Source organism: Podarcis muralis, chromosome 11, assembly GCF_964188315.1.
Source record: "Podarcis muralis chromosome 11, rPodMur119.hap1.1, whole genome shotgun sequence".
In the NCBI taxonomy this organism is placed as follows: Eukaryota; Metazoa; Chordata; class Lepidosauria; order Squamata; family Lacertidae; genus Podarcis; species Podarcis muralis.
The window spans coordinates 40914351-40942183 of record NC_135665.1 but is presented as its reverse complement, the minus strand read 5'-3'; the positions used below and the strand labels follow the sequence as shown (position 1 = coordinate 40942183).

General features: G+C 41.9%; 1 protein-coding gene and 1 non-coding gene across 5 annotated transcripts in view; both read left to right on the top strand.

Moving 5' to 3' along the window:
• Positions 1 to 27833, top strand: part of CWC27 (CWC27 spliceosome associated cyclophilin) — a 151620-nt gene that overhangs the window by 93588 nt on the left and 30199 nt on the right. For 2 of the 4 annotated variants that reach the window (XM_077936333.1, XM_028749197.2), the window contains one exon: positions 14503 to 14899. In XM_077936333.1, coding sequence (XP_077792459.1) covers positions 14503 to 14665 — 163 coding nt within the window. In that variant the 3' untranslated portion in view covers positions 14666 to 14899. Of the gene's footprint in view, positions 1 to 14502; positions 14900 to 25985; positions 26029 to 26949; positions 27136 to 27833 lie in introns of those variants that run through there. The other 2 variants (XM_077936335.1, XM_077936334.1) reach the window with 2 other exon arrangements.
• TRNAA-UGC (transfer RNA alanine (anticodon UGC)) lies at positions 5000 to 5074 on the top strand. The gene has a single exon. It is a non-coding gene; the product is annotated as a tRNA-Ala (tRNA).

The following is a 27833-nucleotide window of genomic DNA, read 5'->3' as shown; positions in this document are numbered from 1 at the left end:
GACAAAATCTTGGAGATGGGGTGACAACCTAAGATCTTAATTCCCCACTAAGGCATCAAAACATGAGTCATAAACAGTGCAACAAAATAGATGGCTCCATTACATGAGCAAATAATAAAACAGACCCCATGCATACTGAGCTGAATTCCTTGGAAGAACAGGACATAAGCATAACAAGGTACAATGAGTCATAGGATACCAAGAGTTTATCACAAGCATGCAAGCATTTGGGTCCTTGAGAGTTTGGTAGCCCAAAGAGATGTCTTCACCCTGTCACCCAACATTAAGAAGAAGAACCTTTATTATACGGTTCAAAAATGCAATTGGCTTGGGTCACTGTTGTGACCAACTGAGGTCCCAACAGTTTTTGCATATTTTGTCTTTTCCTTAGTCCAGACATGGAGAACCAGCAGCCCTCCAGATGCTGTTAGATTCCAAATCTCCTCAGCCCCTGCTCAGGGGCTGGTGGGAGTCATAGTCCAACAACATATGGAGGGCTACAAGTTCTCCATTCCAATTTTAATCCTCTTGTGGCTAGTTGGCTGAGCAGCAACCTATGGATGATACCAGAAGGACATACCTTCCAACTTTTTCCAACACAAAACTGGGATGCACATCTTCCAGGACGCTCTCAGGTGAATTACTTGACCTGCACCTCACTCTTGCCCTGAAAAAGTGCTTTTAGGAGGCGAGATCTCATGCAGCCCTGAAAAAGTGCTTTTTCGGGACAAGAGCACAGCGTGAGAGGGTGCAAGGTCACAGCACACAAAATGGCTGCCAAGATCTTGCACAGGAAAATGGGATGTCCTGGGCCCAGTTTGACCCCCTCTATGGGACCCTGTAAGTTACCTCTTTGGCCCTTTTATCAGCTCATGTGGAACCAACATGGATAGCTGGCCCTGACGAATACTTGAGGTTCCCTGCAGTCATTTAATTTTATCCTGATTCTAATTTTTGAGCTATATTTTAATCAATTGTTCAATGTATTTGATGTTAGTCACCCTGAGCCCATTCTTGGCTGGGGAGGGCTGGGTATAAATAAAAATTTACCTACTTAACTTTTTCTGGGGTCCTTGGAAGGTGTGAAATGTTGGAGCTGGGGCCTAATGGTTCTGTTCAACTGGATTATGCTGTAGCATTATCTAAATTTGAGGATAATGGTGCTGACCTTCCTCATAGAGTGGTTGTAAGGATTGATGGAATGATATATGGAAATCCCAATGCACTCTCAAAAGGCCCTATGTAATTGCTAATAACTTGGACCAGATTCAAGCGAGTCTGAGGGAGCCAGCACATTGAGTCCCACTAGTGCAATGTGTCTTTCCCACATCTTCTCTCTTGCTCTTCACAAATTGGTTGCCGGGGGGGGAGCATGTCTGAAGAACCGCCAGAACAGCATGCAGTGGGCAAGCAGATGGAACAATCAGAATGCGGGGCTCCCTTTTGCCCTTGCATTTACCTTAAAGCTACACTTCACCATAGCAAGAGATCTGTAATGGTGAACAAACTGTCCCTTGGGCACCTTGACCTCATATTTTATCATTAAGGAAAATTTCACCGTCTCTTGAGACACTTCAAGGTTCCTTGGAACATCGTTTTTGCAACATGCTTATCTGTAGAACAGGGTTGACTCTGATTTCTGTATTTTAGCCTAGCTCTAAAGGCCATTTTTCCAGTCTAGGCAATTGGTGTTTCTAAGAGAGTATAGAGTAAGAGGCAAAGCTAGGTATAAATCAAACTGCTCTGCCAGTAATTTTTCTACAAAGTTACATTTCTATGTGCACACATTAGTGATTGATGAAACTGATTAATACACTTTATTTGAATTTCATCATGGATAAAAATCTAACCATTATTTACTAGTATAATTAAGCTTTTCTCTCCCCCCCCCTTCCCCTTCTTTCCTATAGACTAAACATAGCCAGTTCCTTCGTCCTTGCCTCATAAGTCTGGCATTCAATTTTTTTTGCCTTCTTAGTTGCTTTCTGAACATTTTTCCAGTTTGTCAATCATCCACTAAAAGCACTATTCCTAAAGCCTGGACTTGCTGATAAGTCAGAACAGTCTAACTACTTCATTCATATTTATTATTATGTTGCTCTGTCCAGGCATGATTTTCATTATCATTTGGTTGATTTAAATTATTTTTTATACCACCCTTCATTATATCAGATGTCTGGGTCATGTACAGCATAAAACAAATAAAAACATGTGTTAAAACAAGAAAACAACAAGTAAGACTAACTCTTCCTCAGTTAAATTAATAGCATACATTAAAATGCCTCAGTTAAATAAAAATGTTTTTCTGACACCTAAATGATAGTAGACATTCTGTTGGAGAGGTCATTCCATAACTCAGACCCCACTGGCAAGGAAGTCCTTTTAGATCAGTAGTCTTCAGACTTTTCAGACTTGGGACCCACCTTTAGCCCAAACATGCATTGCAGCCCGGTAGTGCGTCTCTGCCCATTTGCTGGAGATCAATGTTTAGATGATTTTTCTATCTCTGATGGAAGAGGTGCATGGAGAAGGGCCTCAGAAGAAAATCTTGAAGAGCAGGCAGAGTAAAACCTTCCAATAGAGGTTCAACCTAGGGGTTCCCTCTATGTCACCTTATATAAAAGATTGATAAAATGGCAATAACAATAATCTATAGACAGGGAAACATGCAGTGTTTTATCTGCGGAATAACCAGTGTTATTCACATTTTTTAAAAGGCCAAATAGATGATGATTTCCCAAGTCCACCTAATGCATTCATATCTGAAGTGAGATTTGAACCTAGGTCTTCATGTCCAAATATATTTTATCAAAGAGCTCAAATTGGATTTGAACACGATTTTTGTACAGTATGTCATACCATTTACTGAAAGTATTCTGATAAATAATAAGTAGCTAATAAGTAACTTCACTAGTGTAGTCATTTTTTCTAATTAACTCCCCCCTTGCATGTTCTGAACTCAAGTTGATTAAAAGTATGCATTAAGCAACTTTCTTAATCACATTTGTGCACAGTGGTCAAAGTCTTGATTGATTAATTCCTGTCCGGGGGGGGGGGGCATGTTGCATAATGTCCAATAGCTTCTTCTGCCAGAGTTGTAATTTTTACTGTTGAGAAGTTTCGACATTTCTCTTACATATTTTTTAGTGTGTGTTTGTTTGAGCCAGGCATCTGACCATTTGGGTTCTGCAGCTTCTCTGCTTAGCACATGCAAAGATGAAACCCCATTGAGATAACTTAGAGACGTGTAGCAGTTTGTGAAGAAACTAGAAATCTTAATGCTTTTGAAGTAATCATTGGCTTTATACCTCAAGATGAACTTCCTAGATGTGTGCAGAAATGGTCAGAGCGGGGTTGTGGGGAAATAAGCAGTTATTGTTGTTGTTTTACATAGGCACCTGCATATTTCAGAGTGTTAATTGTGCAGACCTAGGATGAGGAATCCATGATGTGCTAGATGTTGCTGAACTACAGTTCCCATTATTACTAAGCATTAAGTCATGCTGGTTGGGGCTGATGAGAGTTGAAGACCAACAGCATGTGGAGGGCCAGAGGTTCCCCCCCCTCCAGGTGTTGACTGTACAGCCCATGCCATAGCTGCACCAGTTCCTATCAGCCATATTACCCCATAGAGGACTTCCACTTACTGGGTCACTGCTATGGTGCTTCCAGTCCCCACTGAGTGGTTAGAAAATACCTCTAGGAGAAAAACAATTGCCAAGTATTTCTCCTGTTTCTTCCATGGGGAGTAGATAGGGCTGGAAAAAAACGCAGTGCTTGTCAGATTGCACCCTCAAGGTACAACATGCCTTTGTGCCAGGTCACTTCTGTGATGCCCAAGAAATGTGACTCAATCCCTATGTGGATACATACGTGTTCTCTAGGAAATCCTTTGGGAAATCATTTCAAACGTTAGGCCCCAGCATCACATATGGAGGCACCTCCATGCCCAGACATCTAGGATTTTTCCAGCCCAGACATAAAAGCCAGAGCTGACTACACTAGATAAAATTTTGATTGAATGACTTGGTCTCTCTTCATAATTGTCTGTTTGAGAAGAGGCTTTCAGTCATTCCTCTGTTATACTTCTGGTACCATTTAGGGTTTTTTCCCCATCTACTCTGATCTTTACTTACTGTGTAAAACGTGCTCTGAGGTCTGGGGTCAGCGGAATATCTTAGGAATGTGAGCCGCAACTAGGATTGTAGACTAATTGAATTATTGATCTGATCTAGTAAGGAGGTTCCTGTATCTTATAAGACCCGCTTTGTAACATTGTGTGCATCATTGTGCTGTCTGGGATGACATCTGGCCTTCACATTATCATGTCTCCTATCCGTTTGCAGTACTGGTATGTTCTCTTTTTGAAACACTTGGTCAATCTTCTTTTATCAAAACATTTGAAGTATGTTTCTTCAGCAGTTTTGGGAAATGTTTTAAATACAGTGTATGTGTGAACTGTTCCTGTAAACAATAGAACAAAGGCATCATGTCTGTGCCTTGCACAGTGGAAATACTGGAAGCATAAATCATAACGGTTTTATATGTCTGTGTTTCTGATGCTATTGCAAAACCCAGTCGGCGTTTTGTTTCCCCCCCTTCCAAGTAGCAGTATGTCAGTGCTGTGAGTTCTGGTAGCTTGGCTTTTCATAGACACATTAATATCCCACTAGACAAGTCGTTCAGAATGTTTTAAGAGCAAAATGACCACATTGGGCCTCTTAAAAGACTGGGGGTGGGGGAGAGATAAATATGTGGAAGCTCCTTTACAAAGCAAATCAGTTATCAACCTGATTTCTGCTTGGAAATGATGGGGGTTCAGTTGCTTAAATGCCCTTTGGCCTGTGACCGGATGTAGCAATGAAGCCGTGTGCATAGATGCAAGTGTTTACATCAGAACAGGCATGCACAAGCAGCATGAGGCAGGCTGCACTCTGATGCTTGCTCCTCAGCCCAACTCAGCTGGACATGGCAAGAGCATCACAACATTATTTAAAAGGGAAGGGCCATAGCTCAATGGTAGAGCATCTGCTTTGCATGCAGAAGGTCCCAGGTTCAATCCCCGGCCTCTTCAGGTAGGGCTGGGAAAGGCTCTAACACTGGAATGCCACTGCCAGTCATTGTAGACAACCAAAGGTCTGGCTCAGCAGAAACCAGCTTTATTCATTCCTGTAATTCTGTTGCTCCTTCACATCCCTTTCAGAAAGGGATGGTGCTGTTGTTGTGTTGTAAGAGAGTGGTTCTCAAAGGGTGTGGCAGGGGAGGATGGCAAGCGTGGCAGGAAGATTCAAGGACAATCAAAAAAATATTTAAACATTTCAGGAGTATAGTATAGTATAGTATAGTATAGTATAGTATAGTAGATGATAGATAGATAGGATATATAATCAGAAGCAATATCCACGACTCTTAAAGAGCATTGGCTATTCTTCTATAATTCTCCACGACATATTGTTGTGAACAGGGATTTTCAACTCTGACAAATAAGAAAGATCAGGAAACAGAAAGGCTTCTTTGTGTTAATGAGATGAGAGGTTTTCTGTCTCAAATTAGACCTAATATAAATGAGATTACCCAGCAAAAACAAGCTCACGCCTGTCATTGAGTTTGTATACATAATTAAGGTATGTATGCAAGATGCTCATTTATAATTAAATTATGGGAATGACTCATGTTCTTACGTAGTTGCATTGTGTTATACTGTCTGGATGTTCCGTGATCATATTATAAAGTAGTTGTGTTCTGTGCTATAAATCAAGTATTGCTAGGAGTTACTTCTTTTTGTTTTCCAGTGTATTTCTTATCAATTAAAAATTTAGTGTGGCGCAAGCATTTTCCCCCTGAAATTGTGGTCAAGAGGAAAAAGAGCCACTGTAGTAAGAGCACATATTCTGCTGCCAGGTCTGGCCTGTTCCTTTGCTCTGGTCAGACACAGAATTAAGGTCAGTTACTGTACCAGAAATGAGCCTTGTAATCGTATACCTGTATCTATGGGGTTTCACTGTAAGTACATTCCATTCTATTCTAATTGACCAAGCTAGTTCATTAAATTGCAAAATGGTCATTGTATCATGCAAATTACAAGTCGGGCTCTCCAAAATGCATCTAACCCCCCATCCCTCTTATAGAAATGTAATCTTCAAAGCTTTATTCACCTCTCAAAGTGGCCCTTCCTGTCAAGAAAGGCTTTGATCAACTTAATTGGTGGTTCTGTTCCCCTGTAGTAGAGGCTGAAGAAGGCCTTCTGTGAATTCCACTGGCCACACCTTCCTGGTTAAGATGTTCATCTGTTCTTTACAGACAGACTATGTATGTGTTACTTTTAGTTTCCTATAGAAACTAGCCTAGAATTAAACGTAAAGATCCCATAATAATGAGAGCAGATTTGAAAGCAGGAACACTACACTTTGGCCCTTATCTGTAGAATTGTGTGTGTGAGTGTGTGTGTGTGTGTGTGTTACTGGAAACCCAGCCAGATGGGCGGCGTATAAATAATAAGATGATGATGATGATGATGATGATTATTATTATTATTATTATTATTATTATTAACAACTTAGGAGTCCAGGCCAAACAGGAAGAACGCAGGAAAGTGTAACCACTGAACTAGTGTTCAGTGTTCCAAAGGCTTGAAATGTTTGCTAAAAGTCCAAACAGTTTTGGCTCAAAGGGAATAAGTGACCAAGTGGTCACTAGTTAACTGGGCAATGTAAGGGCGCAAAATACCTGGTTGTTTGTGCTGAGCCTCATGTTAAGCACCCAGTCATGATCACTCTTCTTGGTTGGCAACCTTTGTTGCTTTCCCTCTCACATTAACACTCTAAAGATGATCCTCTGGAGCTTGTCAGGGAAGGTCAGCTGGCAATCTTGCTTTCTGATGCTGGCTTGTGTGAGACACTTTTTAAGGAAGCGGAAACCTTCCAGGCAAGCTTGAATTTCCCCACACTCACCTTGCATGCTGACTCCTGGCTGGGCTTCCATTTTTAACTTACATAACTCCTACTTTATAACAGCTGCACTAGTGGCTGGTTCATTTCCTGGCCCACCAAGTCCAAGGTGTTCACATTAGTGTTTAAAGTTTTAAGCGTTTTAGGCACAGATTTGTGTTCCTCCTTCCCAGTGGCAGCCCTAAGCTGTGGAGTTCCCTTCCCACAGAGGTGCATCTGGCATCTTCATTGTATAGTTTTTATCATATGCTGAAGACGTGTCTCTTTACCTGGGCCTTTGACACCTGAAATAGACAGACAGACATTAGGACCCACCCTATTTTTCCAGTGGTAAATTCTTAAATTTAAAACTTACTGTAATACTGCATTTTTAAAATTGTGACATGTAAGAAATCTGTTAAAATAACAACAGTGACACAAGTGCTCTAGAACCTAGCTAAACAAACCACCAAACAAGAACCAGTGGTGAGTTGTTAGTTCTTCCTCCCAGCAATGAAATCTTGCATCTCCTTTGATGTCGTCTGCCAGGTAACAATGAAGAGGTTGTTCTGTCTAGAGGCTGTGATACCTGCTACCTCCCTTTGAGTATACAATGCAGTATTTGAGTACATTTGTAAATCAGGAATGTATTTATCCACTTCCATTGCTTCAGAGTTAAGGAGATTTGTTACCTTGTGGGGGACCTCATTTAGGCCCTGAGAGATTGTTTATGCATTCTCTCCAGTAATTAGTTTTATTGTTTGGAATTTAGAGACAGTACATCCATCTTTCTTCCATTGCATCTACTAATTAGCCGTTTTATCACAGTTTTGGTCTTGTACCAAAGTCTCCCTCTCTTGTGATTGATTAAATACTCCCACTAGGCTTTTAAAGTACACTTTAAGATTTGCAGGGCTTGCACTTGGGAGATTACAGTTGCAATCCACCAAGTACTGTCATTGCAGAGCTTTCTTTCATTTTGCTGAGGCTTTTACAGGAGGTGCGCTTTAGGAGGTCAAATGAAATGGAAAGGAGGGTGTGGTGTGCACTGGCAGTAATGTGCAATGTTAGAAAGCCTAGTGCTTTCTGGGCCTGATCCTATGAGCTCTCCACTAAGTGGCAAGAAAGGATCACGATTTCAAAATTTCAGTCGAACCATCCAGCAGGAAAGCCAACAACTTGAATTCCTCTTCTATATGAATCAGCTGTGCTTTGAAGCACCCAAGTAGCAGCAGTCTCATTCAGTGCAGTTTTTAGTTTACTCCTAACCTACTAATTTATTCAGCAGAAACAAATCAGAGTTGTTTTTCTAATGTGCACAGAATAGGCTAATCGGATCGAAGCAAAGGGTGCAATTTTGACTAACCTTTCACTGGTAATTCATAGTGGTTCTCTTTCACTCCTGATGTTGCTAACTTTCTGCATGGTGCAGAGCTGGCACATCTGAACCAATTTCAGTGGGTTTAGACATGTCTAACATAGCTTAGGATCAGAAATATTCCCCTTTTTATTTTCTGTTTGGTCATTTCCTTTCTGTCTCTCTTCCCCTTTCCATTCTTTATACTTCTTCTGCAATTTATTTGTCTTCTTGGTCTCCTCTGCTTCTCCTCTGTCTCTCCTCTTCCTGTGCCACCCGCTACTCTGCTGGAAATGAAAAGAGTGCCAGTGAGTTCATTCTTCCAGAACAGCTAACACTTCTTTTCCTGGGGAAAGAGACCTTCGTTGCTTTGATCGGTGGATTCACTCATCTGTTTTGTCTGCCTGCCTGCTTTGTGCACTGCAGTTCTGGGGCAAATGGGGGAGAAGTGTTGCAACATTTTCTCTCTGTCCTTTTTTTTTTTTTGCGGTCCTGACTTTTCAAATACAGTGATTCACAGCCTTTTCTGGAATGTTCCAAGATTTAAAGGCATACTTTTCCTGCTTTTATTGCCCTTTTTGAGATGGCAGATTGAGAGCACTATAAAGCAAAGAGCACATTTCTGCTGCTCCCTCACACATGTCACAATGCCAAACACAATGACTTGGTCAAGGGATGGCAAGCGCATGGAGCAACCTCCCCCAACCTGGTGTCCTGCAGAAGTTTTGGACTGACATTTCCCATCATTCCTGCCCATTGGCCATACTGACTGGGGATGCTGGGATTTGTAGTTCAAAACATCTGAAGACCGCCAGGCTGGGAAAGGCTGGTCTCAAGTTCCCTCCTCTGACCAGTTAGCCCTGCTAGTGCGGCGGGAAGGAACGTTGCCTGGTTCATAAGGCTTCTGATTAGATCCCCATGGCACCTGGCGCACTGCAACACACATGCAGCAGATATGCCAACCAGCTTTAAATTCAGCCAGGTTTTTAAAACTGTCTTGGGCATAGGAAACAGACACACTTCAATTTATGCATCGTTTGTAATAAGTTCCCTTCCTAGACTTAGGGTTCTAGATAGCCACCCTTTGCAAGCTGGGAAACAGATTTCTCTGAAATCATGGGGACTTGGTTCCAAGATGTGTAGAATCGGGGTGTAATGTTGAGAGTTTTTAATGAAAGTAACTCATTACTTAACAATACTCATTGTAGAGATGGAACATTAGCAGCGGAACAAATAAAGGTCTCTGTGACATAGTTAAGCTCTACCTTACAAATAAAGCTTTGAAAGTCAAAGCTTGGAAATTCTTTTAATGTATTTTTGGAAGTCACTGCAACAGCTGTCAGAAAGTTTAAAAAGCCAGCTGTTTCCTCTTTCAGCTATACTGAAAGGGTGAACCCGACATACCATATAAAATACAGTGGTGATTATTTACAATAGTCATGTCTTTGGTGTGCTTTGCAATATGATTAATCATTCTAAACTAATTTGATTTTAAATATGGAAGTGATTTGTAGGTTTTCTTCACTATCTCTTCAGCCTATGATGTTTATCCTGGCATTCTACAAGGGGCATATTTCTAACAAGCCTTTGCTTTGTGCATGCCTCCGTTTGTTAAGGCAGCACTTGCGGATGTGCCTTCTACTTCAATATACTTTGGGGACATACAAAATAGAATGGTCAAAACTTTTGTTCTTCAGTTGTAGACAACCTTTGCAGTTTCATTAGAGCAATCTGTTGGCTAAGGGTCTGCTTCCTCCTGGCAATATGATTGTGTTAGCACCCATTTCTCTCAAATGCTCAGACTAGCTTGTCTTGATGACTGGAAACAGGGTTCTTCTGAAATTTCAGGGCTTTGTTGATGTATTTTCTAAAATATTTCAAAATTGGAGGATGGAGGGCATCTAATTAATGCCCCTTAAAAAGGTCAGGTCTGCTGCAAGGCCTTGGATATGCAAGACTGCACTGGATTCTGTTCTGTCATCCATGTGTGTTTAATGTTCAGCCAGAGCCCAGAAGAGCATTAGCAAGAGAGTGCAAGCTGAGGTCATGAATATGCTGAGGGTGACCAGAGCCAAAGCATTCGGTAGTTATATCCATCACCAATTCCTCTGAAGCCTTCAGCAACCAGTCTCTATATACTTGAGAGTATAAAGGAAGAGATAGTCTACAACAGTCAATTTTAAAGTATAAGGCAGAATTGGTTACAAAATTAACTGACAACCGTTAAGGTATGTATAACACATCCTGTCTGCTCTCATTGTCTGTGTTTTGGATAGTAAGTTGAGAACCATCCACCTCCACCTATAGTCAATGTAGACAGCATGGAGTTTCACCACTTATGCTGATTACTCTGACCCACTGGAATAAATTGTTGCTTTGCTTCCCTATTATGTCTGCTCCCTCCCATCGTCTGCTCCTTCTGCCTCTGTGATTCTGATCTTTCTTTCTGTCAGGTAAACTACCTGTTTCAGTTCTCCTTCATTTAAGCATTTGGAGCTTATTTCAATGGTTCATCTATCCAAAATGGTCCAGCACTATCTTAAGACCATATGTGGCTACACAGAACCTCTCAAGTCTTGAAACTAATATAAGTGGCACTGCTCCCTGACCTGTCATTAGCAACTATCCAATTGGCAGTTGCAAAGAGCATAGCCTTTTCACTTGTGGCACCTAGGAAGAGCTGCAAACCTACTTTTCAGTGGGTGGTGAAAACATTTTATTATTATTATTCAGAAAGGCTTTTATGACTGTTTTTATTTTAAATAGTCCATTTAAAAAACTTAAAGTAGTCTAATGATGGCATCTTATCTTCCCCCATGTGGTCACAGAGAATTAAATCAAGATTAGACGCCTGCTTTCATTCTAAACTAATCTTTGATGTATTAGATCAGTTTAATTTAAGGCAAGAATCCCAAAACATGAAGCCCAGGCATCTACTGCAGAAGGTATGTACATTTCCATCTCTCTAGCCCCTGGATTTGTTGAGGAGGCCCCTGGATTAGGTTAGGAAGCAGAATGTGGAACTTTCCCCCATATTCTAACCAAAGGGGAGAGAGGTAGCCTAGTCCTCCCTCAGTTAAATAATTTTGTTGCTTGCGACATTGCACCCCCTGGGACCAGAGGCGTATTTGACAACCGGTGTTTTTGTTATGTGATAGCTACACTAGACCAAACACAGTGTAAGAAAAGAAATAGTGCTGAATGCTGAATGTGATTGATGAAACAAATGCTTAGGATACTGGTGTGTTTGTTCATTCATTTATTTGTTTAACTTAAAGATACTTTGATGTTGTAAAAACTGTTAAGTTACAAGTTAAAAATGCAAAGTTGCCATAAAATAGCTAGAAGCAGTAAATCAACACACAGTACTAAAATTGTTCATCCTCCAACAATCAATATTTTAAAATATCAGGGCATTATATACTGGAAACAACTCTATAACAAGTCTGGATATGTATTCTCATAGGAGATTGTAAAATTTCAGCATGCTTTCAGTTCACTACAATTAGTGATTTATGGAGGCACACGGCGCAGGAATTTGTGCTGGGAATCACAACTGGTCTGTTGCTCAAATCCCTTCCCGCTCCCTCCTTTCAAGAAGGATGAAAGAAAAACAGATGGAACTATTTTTGTAATCATTTGTAGTGTACTTTTGCTTTCAGATAAAACAAGGGATGTATGTGATCACAGAACTGTCATATATGTTAATTGTTCCATTACCTATTGCTTGTTCTTCCTTATTGCCTTATTTACTAACACACAGCTGCTTGGGAGAAAGTCTCATTGCTCAAAGTAGGACTTTCCGCTGACTGCGAAGCTCTGAAGATGTCTTTGAAAATTACATTTAAATGCATAGGGCTTTTTTCCTGCCTAAGAAAAGGTGCTCAGAGTGGCTTACAACAGAATACTAAAAGCATAAAAAAAAGTCATTAATAGTCATTAGAAAATCATATAGGGGCAGCAGGTGAGTAGACTACAAAAGTTAAAGCAACAAAAATAAAGGAAGGGAATCAAATTTTGTGTATACAGTGGTACCTTGGGTTACATATGCTTCAGGTTACAGACTCCGCTAACCCAGAAATAGTACCTTGGGTTAAGAACTTTGCTTCAGGATGAGAACAGAAATTGTGCTCCAGCGGCACGGCGGCGGCAGGAGGCCCCATTAGCTAAAGTGGTGCTTCAGGTTAAAAACAGTTTCAGGTTAAGAAAGGACCTCCGGAATGAATTAAGTACTTAACCCGAGGTACCACTGTAGAGTATCGTATTTTTCGCTCTATAGGACGCACCTAGTTTGGTGGGGAGGAAAACAAGAAAAAAAATAATATTTTGAATCCCAGAAGCCAGAACAGCAAGAGGGATCTGGCTTCTGGGATAACCCGCCAAGCCTCTTCAGGGCAGCGGGATTAAGGCTCCCCCTGCCTGAAGAAGCCAGGGCAGAAGCCAGGGCACCCGCGTCGCTGAAGGGGCACTACACAGTTCTTCCTCTCTGCGCAGCGCCTCTCCTGCAAAGAGAGGGAGAACTGTGCAAACCCCTTCAAGCGAAGCTGGAGAATGAACAGAAGGAGACCCTTCTGTTCCTCCTCTGGCTTCCAGGCAGGCGCAGGACCTTGCGCTGCACTCCAAAGACTTTGGGTTCCTTTGGCTGAAGCCAGGAGAGTCTTGCTCTCCCGGCTTCAGCAAAAGGAACCCGAAGCCTTTGGAGCGCAGCATGAGGTTCTACTGCACTCCAAAGGCTTCAGGCGACTATCCCTGAAGCCTGGAGAGCGAGAGGGGTTGGTGCGCACCGACCCCTCTCGCGCTTCAGCGAAAGCAACGCGGAGCCTCCGGAGCGCTCCCTCTGCGCTTCGGAGGCTTCGCGTTGCTATCGCTGAAGCCAAGGACCCTGCATTCGCTCCATAGGACGCACACACATTTCCCCTTAATTTTTGGAGGGGGGAAAGTGCGTCCTATAGAGAGAAAAATGTGGTATTTGGATGTTTCACCTGTTATTGTAGTTGATGGTTTCATTATTCTTGGTTACGAATGCAGGAGAAAGTAGTGCTATCCAATAAGCCTGGGCAATGTATCGATACATCGCCCAGGACCAGTATGAGGGGCAGACCACGATGGCGGCTTCACGTGGCGCTATATTGCGGGTGAAACTGCCACCACTTGTCTCCCTCCAGTGGGCTCTGGTAGCCGAGGGATTCAGGCGTGGCAGCAGTTCCACCAGCAATATACCGCTGAGTGAAGCCGCCATCCCATTCTGCCCTCATACTGGCACAGAGGGAGAAACAAGCTGCGTTGACGAGGCACCAATACAGCTTGTTCCTCCCTCCTCTTTCTTAAACTGCTTGGCTGAGGAGCATGCCGCTGCCCTTGCCTCAGCCAAGCAGTTTTATGGAGCTTCCAGCCCACCACTGGTTTGCATCAGCCAGAGAAGCATCAGCGCTCCCTCAGCTGGGGGTCAAGAGGCTTCACACACCCCCTTCAGCTGAACAGCCCTGATGCTTCTCCTACTCGTGTGCAAGCCTCAGCGATTTCACCCCAACATCTCGCAGTACTGTGGTACGAAGCAGGGTTTTGAACATCATGATTTATTGCCAGATCAACAATGTCTGCCCGGCGATACATTGCAATACTGAAAACCTGACATCACCCAGCCCTTCCTTGTCCAGCACCACAAATTATGTTTTATGTCATCATATTTTTTGAGTCAAAAGCATATTCTAGTGAAGCCTTCTCCAAGCTGGTGTCCCCTAGGTTAGGTGTTCTGGACTACAATTCCCATTAGCCCCCCAGAGCCTGGCCTGCTGTCACTCAACTTCTTGTCCACTAGAAGAGTCCAAACCCTGGAAGGGCTAATGTACTGACTGGGGTGAATTCTAGTCCTAAGGATCCACTAAACTACCCACATTATTATTTTGACGGAAACTTCCCGGAAAAAATAATTTAATTGAGTCAACATCTCTGCTAATGCTTATTAACATTAGCCGATTATCTTTTTCATTGCTAGGAATATGTTCCCCCCCCCAACCCACTTATTTGTAAAATCATGCTCTTTTTACATGTGGAAATTAACAGTTTGATTATATCTAAGGTAAAAATATGCAAATTGTTTACTGCTTCTTATTATAAGATTTTTCCTATGTTTGTTTATTTTCCCATCAAAAATCAGGTTACAAAACATTTAAGTTAGCCTGGCCAACAAAATGAGTGCTTATCTTTTTTTCTTAACAGGATGTCACACGTGCTCCATTTTGAAGATAAAACCAGAAAAGTGAAAGATGCAAGCGTGCAAGATGAAGACACTTTTGAAATTTATGATCCTCGGAACCCAGTTAATAAGAGACGAAGGGAAGAAAGCAAAAAGATTCTGAGAGAGAAAAAGGCAAGGAGATGAAATGAATGTAAAGTTTTCCAGAGCCGGCTTGGAAAATGACTGCACAAATGTTCTGGCTCTGTAGTAGCTGGTGTCCCAAAATATATCACTTACAAGGTGTGAAAAGGAATCTGGTGTCTAATTTGGAAACAGTGCTATCTGCTTTGTTTTGTGAATTCTGATGTAAAAAAAAAAAAGCTTCCTGAAATCATTCTTAGCAATTATTGTGAATAAATAATTCCTTTTCCATTCTCAGTTTCTGTTTATGTAGTTGCATTCTTAAAGTAGAGGGTTCTGCATTTGCAATCTCTCTAGAATACCGAAAAGTATCTTTTCGGAATATGGAACGAAAGGTTTTGCCAGTACTAAATGGGGATAATGTTGTTATCGCTCCCTCTAATAGCAAACTCAGGTGGTGAGTGCCAACAGAATCAGAGCCAAAACAGGGCCACTGAGAAAGGGGAGGGGGCAATGGCATGCTGAGGGGAACTCTGAAGTTTGAAGAAATACAACAAATATTTAAATAAAAAGGTGAAAACCATAATCTACCCTCAGCCCCAGAAAAGGCCCAATGAGAATTGGCCATGCTCTGCAGCTGCAGATGATTGAGACTCTGTTGTAAAGGACAAAGAGAGGGAGTGACTTACTCGACTTACTTGAGCTTCTGTTGGCTTCTTGTATCCGGAATAGGGGCATGGCTGGCTGGAACCCAGAACGGAAGCATTCCTGTTTGGAATACAAGGCAACATTTTATCAAACACTTTTAATATTCATAATGCTTCAAATCTTTGAGAAAAATATTTTCACCACATAAAATATACATAACAGAATTAGCAGCATTCTCTCTCTCTCTCTCTCTCTCACACACACACACACACACACACACACACACACACACACACAAAAAAAACAATAAATGTACCAATTATTATTTAAATAGTTTCCAATAATACTTATGGTCAAATATTCTCTTGACTCTTATTATACCAATACATGACAAAGCTGCTATACTTTTTCAATATACTTTTACTATAGATACAAGTTTCCATATTGTTACCATCCAGTTTTCAATTGTAAGTCTAAACATATTTTCTCCAGTAATACCATACATTAGCATCTGGTTGTTAGCAAATTCATTACCAATTTCATGTCCACTCGGAAAACTAGATTCTTGACATATCTAAATAGTATAATTAATGAGCTTATCGGAAAACCATACCATGTTATAAGTTTGATCTCATTTATTATAGTCCACCAAAATGTCATTATTTTGGAGCAGGACCAAAAATTATGAAGCATTCCATGTTCCACATTTCTGAACATATATTAGCTGCACCACAATATGTGACGAATGCATGCAGGTGTTAAATAACAGCAAAATATTAAATTATAAAACCTTCTTTTCAGATTTGTGCACATCGTCCATTGTGGACTATGTGGCCAAATTCATTTTCATACTTCTTGCAGAATGTTTTGTCTCCCCTCTTTATCCTAGTTTTTCTCATCATAGCCAAGCTCATAATAATACAATCAATTTTTTTTCAAAAGTTTTTGTTTGTGTTGTTTTACCATTAGGTTTCCACATTCTGCTTTCAAGAATGCTTGTTACAATCTTGATTTATGTTTGTTCTTGAACACTTTTCAGGTCAGCCATCCTGTGTTCTTAATCACACTGACAAGAGTGCCCTATATACGTTTGCCTGTTAATGTTCTTCTGAAATAATTTGTCAGTTCTGGCAGGACTGTACTTGGCAAACCTTTAACCAACCTGCTGCCCTGCAGATGTTTTGGTCTACAACTCCCATCACTCAGCCAGCATTAACCATTCATCTAGCAGAGAGCCACCCCACAAGGCCCTCTCCTTCAAACAGCACAAAGGGATATTATCACTTTCTCCTGCCTAGGGATAAACGTTCCCAACATCATCAGGCACTACCCCCTACTCCCGTTTCAGATATGTTTACATGCCTAGAAACCAACAGTAACATGCACTAAGCAAAATATTTCTATGCGTAATACTCCAGTAAGCACGCAGTGGATATACAGTGATGTGCAACATGACCATAACTAGTATGTTACAAGAGCCCTTGTGCTTTCTTTCCCCTCTTCATTTTTAATGGGGCTTTTACAGGAAAGCAATTTGGTGGATTGGGCCCAACATAAATCACGCATGCATGAAGTCCAATGGTCTTTATTAAGATGCATCAACCAAGGTCATTTTAAAAGCTGAAGTGCAACTTCACTGGTGTTGTTTTTAGAATGAGTTCAACAAGGTATAGTCTTTTATCAAGCCACGATAACTACGTTTCTTGATAGGGTCTGACGTGTGATGTACATAAAACTGTCTCATCATGTTAATAGGGTTCCAAGTGGTGTGGTTCAGTTTAGTGCCGAATATTGTTTAAATGTGCTATGTAATCTCTCTAAGATAACAAGAAAGAGAAATGGAGGTGTGAAGAGAGTCCTTGTAAGAGGTTGTCACTGTCCCCATTTCATGTGTGGGGGTACAAAGGAGTTAACAGAAGATGCATTTTTCAATTATTATTATTTCGCAATTAGTTAAAACTAATGTTCTAATTTAGTGTTTAGAAATAACAGTTAAAAACAACTTGCCCTCCACAAGCACCCTTCTTGTGTACTTTCCTCTTTGTAGATAGAAAATAAAATAAAATTGTAGATAGAAAATAAAATTTCACCAATTATCCTAAAGACCTCAATATCCATTGTTGTATTTGTGAGCTATGGCCAGAAACAATTCCTTACAAGTAACAATGAATGATGTGGCAGTCCGATGACATAGGATGCTACTATACACCGTCAAGATTATTGGTCCATCTAGGTCTGCACTAACTGGATGTGTCTCTCCAGAGTTTCAGAAAGGGGTTTTTCCCAGCCCTACCCAGAGGCATCAGGGATTGAAACTGGGAGCTTCTGCACCAAAGCAGATGTGCAACCACTAAGTTACAGCCCTTCCCTGACACTGTCATCATCATTACATTGTCATTCACCAGCAAATATAAAATTCACTATTATAAACAGTTTTTTAAAACAAAAATACAGGAATAGGGTGGGGTCTTGCAGGTATTCCAGGTACATTTGCAGGGCAGTTGAGTTCTGCTTACTACCAGGCAGGTATGATAAGACTTGATAAAATATGGGGATCATTGCTCACAAGATGCAGCACGCGCACCATGTGAATGGCAATGCCCATCGACTTTGGGAGGGCTTGACCCCCTCAAACATTTTATTGAGGGGGCCAAAGGGACCTCAGCCCCTAGGAGTTGGCTCCTATGTTACCAGGGAAACAGTCACCTTCCCCCTCCTAAAAGTGTGTGTGTTTAAACTAAGACTGTTGGAAGCTTGTAAGGGCTCCACTGGGCCAAAAAAACCTTATAAAAATTTATTATTATTATTATTATTATTATCTTATTTATACCACGCCCTTCCCGCTTTAAAAACCGGGCTCAGGGCAGCTAACAGCAAATATAAAACATTGATTAAAAGGTGACTTTTAAAACAGCATAAAATACAACATAAAATGCAGCATCAATATCAATAAAATTCAAAAATTCAGGGGTCATTGGGGGGGTGGGAACCCGGTCAGTAGACATCAAATGTTCACCAGGGCTAACTGGCCAAGTTGGTCCTACTAGGGCCAGCAAGGAGACCAGGGAAGAATGTAAATGTGGGGTCCCAGAAGGGGTTTCTTCATAGAAGAGCAAAGGGGGAAAGGGATAGAGGATCAGGCTAATTCAAATTGAGGCCAGGCGGAATAGCTCTGTCTTACAGGCCCTGCGGAAGGAGATGAAGTCCTGCAGGGCCCTAGTCTCATGGGACAGAGCATTCCACCAGGTCGGAGCCATCACTGAAAAAGCTCTGGCCCTGGTGGAGGATGCTCTGGCTTCCTTGGGGCCTGGGACCTTTAAGCTATTATTATTCATGGACCTTAGGGTCCTCTGCGGGACATACCACTTTGTCAACTGTCATACTGCAGGCAACTTCACATCTTGCAATGAGTAGAAGAAGGAAGAGAAGATATGCCTTTCTATCATTTCAGCAGCAGACCCACTTATAAAAAACATGGACAGCCCTAGTTGACATCGACCAGCCTTTACTACAACCTGTCTCATATCTCCCTAAACAAAGGTCATGTGCACTGAAGGAAAGGAAGGAGTTCATAAATTGACCGTGCTGGTCTATAAAGAAGTCTAGTAAACATCACATTTATCAGAACCAAGATCTTCATGGGCAACACACAGCCCAAAATGGAAACAACTGCTGCCTGAACAGCAGATAAAAAAGCCTGTAGCATAATTTTGTATATTTTCACTTATTGGAAGGGTAATTTCTATAGTGTATTCAGGAGAACCTGGCATAGATTCATGGTATCTATGTCTGAATATAAGGAATCTGTGAAAGTGCCTGAATAGAATTCTGAGAAGCATCTATGGGGGAGGGTTCGCCAAAAGGTGATTTTCTCCCACCCCCCTACAGGAAAAGCTGCTCCAAATGGTTAGGAGACTCTCTTAACTGATGTGGGCACAGGTATCTCAGCACCCCAATTGCACAGTCTTCCCCCATTCAGGAGGGTCCCCTGAGGGTTTTTCAGGTGCTCTCAGGGAAAGGAGAAGGTGGGTAAGTCAACTCCAATAGTACTTCCCAGGATCCAGGTCTATATAACTAATTGCCTTTTTTAAAAAAAAATTTAAACCACCCTGCATTCCTATTATACTACAGGTATGGCTGGGTGTCTTGGGTTTTTGTTGTTCTTAAAAGTCAAGATTATATCTTAATCCCCTTCAATTTGACTTTCTCCCTCTTAAATCCATCCCCCCCTCCCCCAGGGGAAAAAAGGAAAGATAAAGGAAGTAATTACATTAGCTGTACCTCTGAACTGTATGGCTCAGCCTTCACAGTTAATTAAACTGGAACAAACTTTCAAGTTTTACTCTTCAAGGAAGTTGCCGTGCATCCTGCTTTTGCAATTCTCTTGCTCCTAACTTTGTTGACCGGCTTGGGCATATCGGAATTAAAGCACTACTTTTTTCTTCTGTAACATCCTCCCCACCAAATGGGAAACTGCAAGCTGTGGACCAAAGAAATCTGTCTAGTGATTGATGTGTTTTTGTATAGTGACTATACAAAACTCCCAGGATGATGGGAAGTGCAGTCCAAAGCATCTGGCGGGCACCAGCCTGGGAAAGGCTGCACTAAACAAGCAGCGTACAGAACAGGTGTTCTTCCTCTTGCTTGCCTACTGATCAGGGTCACTATCCAGTGAAAAGTTCTGCTGCTGTGCTCTTGCACAGACCTCACTGCTTTCAATGGGGCTTGCCTGCTGGGGCCTTTATTTGCCCATTCAGTTAGCTTTATCGTGGGTTTTGTTTTTGTTGATTTATTTTGATTAAGCTAACTGGAACCATGCCAATTATTGTATATTCATTTCAGAGTGTGTGAAAACTTGCACTCCATCTTCTGATAATGAAGGTTTACTTTGCCCACAGATATATATTTTTTATATAACATATTTTCAGTTAAGATGAATCATTTAAAATAAATAGAAGCTAAAAATACAATTACACAGTATTGGAAAACAGCAAGTTAACTTTAGTTAAGGATAGAATATGGAATCAAGCCCTTATGGATAAACTAACAAAGCATCTTAGCGTGCTTAGGAACACAAAGATCCAAGACAATTTTGAAACTGTATGGTACATAGAATCATAGAATTGTAGAGTTTGAAGGGACCCCTTGGGTCATCTAGTCCAACCCCCTGCAATGCAGGAATCTCAGCCAAAGCATCCATGACAGATGGCCATCCAACCTTTGCTTAAAAACCTCCAGGGAAGGAGATTTATTCAGTACACCCGAAAGGACAGTGTTGTCCCCTCACCACCAACTACCCATGACTCCCTTGGGACAATCTGTTAAGACAGAGAGATCCTTAACTGCTATAATAAACTAAACTATTGTACAGTACTAATGTTTGCAGCATTTAAATTGTATATGCATGGAATGCTTCTTGGGGGGGTGCATAGTATATGAGGGTTATTTGTTATATGTATTTTTTGAGACTGGGCAAATAAATAAATTGTAAAAAGAGTCTTTAATTTTATCACCCCACCACACCACCTGCCGTTTTTGTTAGTTAAAGCTGCCCCCATGCTATATGTATGCCTGCACCAAGACTGAAATTCTTTCCCTTTGATGCTGAACAATTGTTCGTCTTTATTGCAGAAGGATTGTAAATCATTCCTTCTTCTTTTTTCAAATGGCTTCGGGGGTCTCTCTTTAGATGGTTTATTATGTTGACTGACTGACTCATACTTTTTATTTTTATTATTTTGCCTTGTGTTTCCTGATTAAATTTATACATTTTTTGTTTAATTCTCTCTCCTGGTACTGAACACTGCTTTGAACTAGTATTGAAAATAATAATATGTAAATGCTTAAAATAAATAAATAATATTTGGAAATTGTTACAACCTTTTTCTGGACCATACCTTGAAACTTTAAAGCAAGGAAAGTTCACAGATCATGTCTATCCACAAGATGAATGTCACTGTCGTCTCATTATTCTGGCAAATTTGATAAAGGTAGCTGAAGTGTAGTACCTTAAAGTTTATTGTGGGCATAGTACATTGACTTTTTATTTGAAATGAAGACACTTAATTCTCAATTGTGACCTGGACCAACTTCTTATGTAAGGAAGCAATGCTGAGAGTTAATCAGCCCAGAATGGACATGTCTCATAGAATCAGAGAGTTGGAAGGGACCCACCCCAAGGATCTAGTCCAGGGCTCAGCAACCCGCGGCTCCGGAGCCGCATGTGGCTCTTTTACACCTTTGCCGCGGCTCCGGGGCGGATACTAGCGAGGGGAGGAGGTGCATTGTGCGCCCCGACACTCCCCACTGTGGTGGGCGCTGTACTGGCTGTGACATCGCACGGGGGTGGTGTGTGCGTTAGTCCTTCTTTGGAGGTCTTTAAGCAGAGGCTTGACAACCATATGTCAGGAGTGCTCTGATGGTGTTTCCTGCTTGGCAGGGGGTTGGACTCGATGGCCTATTCCAACTCTATGATTCTATGATTCTATATGCAGCTGTCCCTTATGGGGATCAAACCTGCAACCTCAATGCTGTCAGCACCAACTGAGCTACCAAGTTATGTGTTACCACTGAGCCAAACTCATCTTCACGTGGGATGCTAAGAAGCAGTAGCATGTATCAGCAGAAGAGTATGGTAAACACCATGAGAGTTGGGCCAAATATTCACCAACGGAATTTTTCAAGATAAAAAGTGAGGGGAGGTTTGTAGAGCCCAAAACGTTTCCCAAATATTTGATTTTCCTTTCTCAAGTTTCTCCCCCCTCCCATTTGCCACAATGGTAGTGTCCCCTCTCTTTCCCCTTGACTGATCCCAGCCATTTAAGGAACAAGTAAAGCTGACTTCACTATATAACCAATCAGAGCTGACAACTTCACAATGTCACAAGCCAATTTAGGGAGACAACAGACGGTTCAGGCTTGCAGCCCACCTGCCCAAACTAACAGGAAGTGAAGCTGTAACTAGATTTTGGTGAGTAGTCTGTGGGAACCATGTTATAAGAACACAAATCTTCCTAGTTTAAGCCACTGTTCTGTTTCCATCTGGATACCTTGGGAAGTTTTCAACTGGGTCATAAAAGCGTAGCCATCCCCTGTTGTTCACTTGGATCAAGTAAAGGGGCTCACATACACACGGGTTTACATACAGAACATACTGTGTGCCATCTGTGGCTTTTCTGATTGAAGTCTAGCTGGTAACAGGACTGAGAAACATATTTGCTTAAGATCCTGGAGAGATGGTGCCTGTGAGAGTGGACAGATGCATTGCAGGGTAAGGTAGTGTTGCCATACGTCCGGAATTTCCTGGACATAGCTGGTATTTGGCCCTTGTAAACAGCATCCGGGTGAGAATCAGTCAAATGTCCTGGAAAATCCAAATGTATGGCAGCCCATGTCAGAAGTGTAGATTTTGGTGAATTTCATTTAAAAAATAGCTCAGAAACTCAACAACTTTGGGCAAAACTAAAAACCCTACAACTTTTGTGTCTGGATTTTCATTTTTTTAAATATGGCAACCCTAGGGTAAAGTAGTTCCTTATATCCACTGGAAAACTACACCCTATGAAGATTACCTTGTTCAGACTAACAAATACACGTACAGAATTTCAGATGGTGGCACTCAGCACCAAAATTTTTAACGTTCCAGAGAAGCACAGCTCAAGGGACCTGGCATCCTGCCCGATTCCTTACTAAGTGTGGAATGAGCTATTCCAAAAAGCAGTCTAACAGAAGCACAGTTAAAGGGATTCTTCTATTACATCTGACAAATAAATATTGTTTATTGGGACTTCGGGTATAATGTACATTTACTGCATCAGTTTTAGGATCACACTAGAAGCCTAAAATGTGGTCTGTAATTATGGCCAGAATAGTTGGGTACAAGATGAAAAAATAAAATAGAGAAGTTTGTGGGCTAAATTCTCGGTACGCTTATAGAAAGAAAGATGTTTTTCCAGACAGCTTGGCAACCCACTGCTGTTCTGGAACGGGAGGGAGGAAGAGCAAGACTTTTAAATTTCTGCTTCCTTTTACCATTCATAATGTATATTGGTGCTACTTACTACTGCCTGAATCACCAGAAATATGTTATAGTCTGGCAGGAAAGTTGCACGCCCCAAGACTTCAGTGATAAAAATGATTGCCCATTGTTTCTCCTCTGCTCAGTGGCCCTGGATTTTGGCAGCATGCTAGAATATTTGTGACCTTTGAAACGAGTCTGACAATCCTGTAGTAAAAGTCCTCATTATCTTAATATACTGCAGGTTTTTGAGGGAGAAAATAAAAAGTAGGAGCTCCAGACAATTTGGCACCAAATGAATAAAGAATAATGTGAAAGTCATGGTTTGCTTTACTGAGGGACCTCCGTGATAAGCAATTCGAAAAGGAAATCATCTTTATAGCCAGAATCACTATCTATCTTGCCTCAACTTTCCAGACAGTTGTTTCTTAGGAGACTAGTGTAACAGCCATCACTCTTGCTGTCATGCTGCAGCATTCTCTTGTCTCTTTGAAATATTCTCTGTTCAAAGGTGCCAGCAGGCTGCCCTCTGAGGACTGATGGACTCCAATGCCCATTAGCCCTAGCCAACGTTGCCAACAGCGATAAAGGGAGCTATAGTCTAGTCACTGGGTTGATGAAGGTTAATCTATACATTCCAAATGGCATACATACGTATTCATCAGTAGCGTGCCGTCAGTGGACTAGGAGGACTAGGCTAGTCTCCTACATGTTCCCTTCATTCCTCCTTTCCAAAGCTCAGGAAGTTAAGCTTCTGCTTGGCTTAGGGTGGGAGACGTGAAGCTCACACACCAACGTGCCCCCCCCAATCGCCCTTGCAAGCTGGCACCTAGGGCCCTACCTATTCCCCTATGAAAAATTTCACCACACACCACTGGTATTCACTAGACCAGTGTTTCCCAACCTTGGGCCTCCAGCTGTTTTTGAACTACAATTCCCATCATCCCTGACCACTGGTCTTGCTAGCTAGGGATGATGGGAGTTGTAGTCCAAAAACAGCTGGAGGCCCAAGGTTGGGAAACACTGCACTAGACACATGCAATCTGAAGAATGTGATGCTCAAGGTTAATATTTCTCAGGGTAAGGATGGGATTGAGTTCCAGAAAATGGGATGAATGCCTGGCATGGAATCACTTGACTTCTTGTACACAGTCCAAATCCTGGAAGGGTTAATGTACTCACTGGGGCTGATGGGAGTTATCGTAGAAAACATCTGGAAGGCACCAGGTTGGAGAAGACTGAGTGTGCCATGAATCTTTGTTATCCTCCCATCTTGAGATTTTTTTTTTTGCCCCCCTCCTACTTAGCATCAGGGTGCAATTGATATAAAAGTGGTAGTGTGTGGATAAATTGAGTTGGCTTAGAGGTCTTCAGGTGTTCACAATATGCAAGAGTCCAGTACAGTGAGTGTTACCTCAGGTTACAGACACTTCAGGTTACATACGCTTCAGGTTACAGACTCCGCTAACCCAGAAATAGTACCTCGTGTTAAGAACTTTGCTTCAGGATGAGAACAGAAATTGCACGGCGGTGGCACGGCGGCAGCAAGAGGCCCCATTAGCTAAAGTGGTACCTCAGGTTAAGAACAGTTTCAGGTTAAGAATGGACCTCCAGAATGAATTAAGTTCTTAACCCAAGGTACCACTGTAGTTTCTGCCCTTTTAAGTTTGTTGTTTTTCCTTCATGCAACATACAATGCACAACCATGCAATTCCAATCCAGTTTGATGACACTGACTAGATCCAGACTAGTTTAGCTTCACCAAAGTGGCATGTACCTTCAGAACATAAAGGGGTAAAGGGGACCCCTGACCATTAGGTCCAGTCGTGACCAACTCTGTGATTGCGGCACTCATCTCGCTTTATTGGCCGAGGGAGCCGGCGTACAGCTTCCGGGTCATGTGGCCAGCATGACTAAGCCGCTTCTGGTGAACCAGAGCAGCGCACGGAAACGCCATTTACCTTCCTGCTGGAGCAGTACCTATTTATCTACTTGTACTTTGATGTGCTTTCGAACTGCTAGGTTGGCAGGACCAGGGACCGAGCAACAGGAGCTCACCCCGACGCAGGGATTCGAACCACTGACCTTCGGATTGGCAAGTCCTAGGCTCTGTGGTTTAACCCACAGTGCCACCCGCGTCCCTTCCTTCAGAACATACCAGAAGGCATAAAGGAATGCATTCACCTAGTGGTGCCCTGCAGGCGTTGTTGGACTCCAAGTCCCATCATCCCTTATTGTTGACCATGTTTGCTGGGGCTAATGAGACAACATGTGGAGAGCAACAAATTGGCTACCCTTGACCTCGTTTCTTCCCCATGCCTACGTGTGTATATTCCTGCACATACATAAACACACACAGTATTCACCAGTCAAAAATGCACTATTGTACATGACTGAAAGGGATAAACCAGCTATCCAGTGTCAGTTTATTTATATACTCCCTTGCTGAGAAAATGTTACAGCATAGAAAAAGTCCCCTTCAAACCAAATACCATGTTCCCTGACCTGAGCCTATGGTGTGTGTTTTTTAACGCTTCTTTAACTTTCTTATCACTGTGTAGAAAGTTAAACTAACCAGGAACATCTGCAGAGTGCTTCATTTTAAATTTACAGTACAGAACTATGCAACTGGCATATGTATATCTTAAATGAGGTGCCACTGACTAAACTCTTTTCTGGGAAAGGAAAAAAAGGAAATGACATGGGAATTTTTTGCAGGGACAGCCATACCTGCCACTCGAACAGTGGGAACGAGAAAAATGTAAGTATGGGATTCCACTACATTTGGCCATAAGTTTGGTTTTTCTCTTCTCTCTGTCACCCTATTAAATATATATATAGTATGTATGCCATGGACTAGATGAATGGTTAGAGGACCCAGCTGGGGAACTGCCAAGGGAAGATGGCTCAGAATCCGGAGATTGGTGGTGGGACAACAGCATAGCTGTCAACTTACAGATTTGAAAATAAGGGACCAGCAGCCTTGAAAATAAGGGACCAGCAGCCAAAATAAGGGACCTGCAGCCTCACCTGTTGCAGGCACTCCAGTCTTCCTGTCCTCCTGCAGTCTGGTCAAACTCATGCTGGGTAACTTCAAGAACACTGTCCAACCAACTTTGTAACCAGAGGTTCAACTGAATAGAATCTGAATCACATGCACCACAAGGCCTATGCAGCCTCAACTTAAGATGGCTCCCCGGCCTGGCTTTGCACTGCAAAGTTTGCAGCAGCACGTGCAACAAAATGGCGTCCAGCATTCAAAAACCCCCTCAGCTTGCATTAACTAGCCACACACAAGGCATGCAAGCTCCACCCCCCCAGTCATTCTTAGACTTCTTATTGGGTGAGCAACACAGCCAAGCAACACAGTTGGAGCCTTGGACATCATTTAAGGGACATCCATCAATAAGGGACAGCAGTGGGACATGGCACTGGAATAAGGGACTGTCCCTTCAAATAAGGGACACTTGACAGCTATGCAACAGGGAGTGGTCAGAGGGGAAAGTGGGAGAGGAGGAGGTGAAGGTGAAGGTGGAGGTGGAAGCTGAAGAGGAAACAGGGCTTAGGGAGCAGGGAAAGCCTGTGGCAGAGAGAAGTTGAGAATCAGAGGCAGGAACCTCCAGTCTTGGAAACTGCTTCAACCTGAGTTGCTGTGCTCATTTGGCCTGACACTCCTATACAGATGATCCTGTTTTGCTAATGAAGAGTTAACTTCAGGTTGCTCGGTGTGAATGACTGCTGGCTTGCTCCTGAAAATGTACCATTTCACAACCCCAGAAAAGGCTCTACTCCTTGACTAACCGGGTACTCCTATACACGTCTGCTCATAAGTATGCAAATGTCTCATAATAAACAAAATTTTGTATAGTGTTGACTAATATACACATTTTTGTAAGCCCCCCCCCCAATATAATGCATTTTAATGTTCACTAATATATGAATTTTTATGCTCACTTTATGCAGTTGTGTACACATTATTTGGCTGAGGAACTGCATTGCAAAATTTAGAAAAATGTTAGTTTTGGAATTGCCGTGTTTCAATTCGCATGTTGCTTCAGAAAGTGCAAATTTTTGAAGTCTGTCTTTAAATGTGAACCGAATCAAATTTATTCCCTATGCCTAGCTAGGTTTAATATAGTCACTTGCTTTAATACCCCACTGTCCATAAGGAGGCATAGGTGGAGAAAAGGGGCAAATGTAAAAGAGCCAGCCCTAATACTCAGCCAACTTTTATTCACAATTTATTAGTTATCCACAGCAACCAGGGATTGCACATTGGAGGCGCACATCCCCATTCACAACATCTACTCATTCAAACACGTCAACAAAGCTCAGATGAGTCTTGCAGTGCACCCAGGTGCACAGCTGTGTTGAGAGAGTTTGTAGAAAGCTGCTTACACATGTAAGCAAAAGCATCTGAATCTCTCTTGCTGGACTGGAGCAAGTACATCTTCTCTTTCTATTCACAAATGCAAGTTTTCATGGAAATATATCATTTTGTTCTTCACAAAATAGAATGGATCTTGCCAAAACCACTAATCAAAAACTGACTTAATAACATGCAAG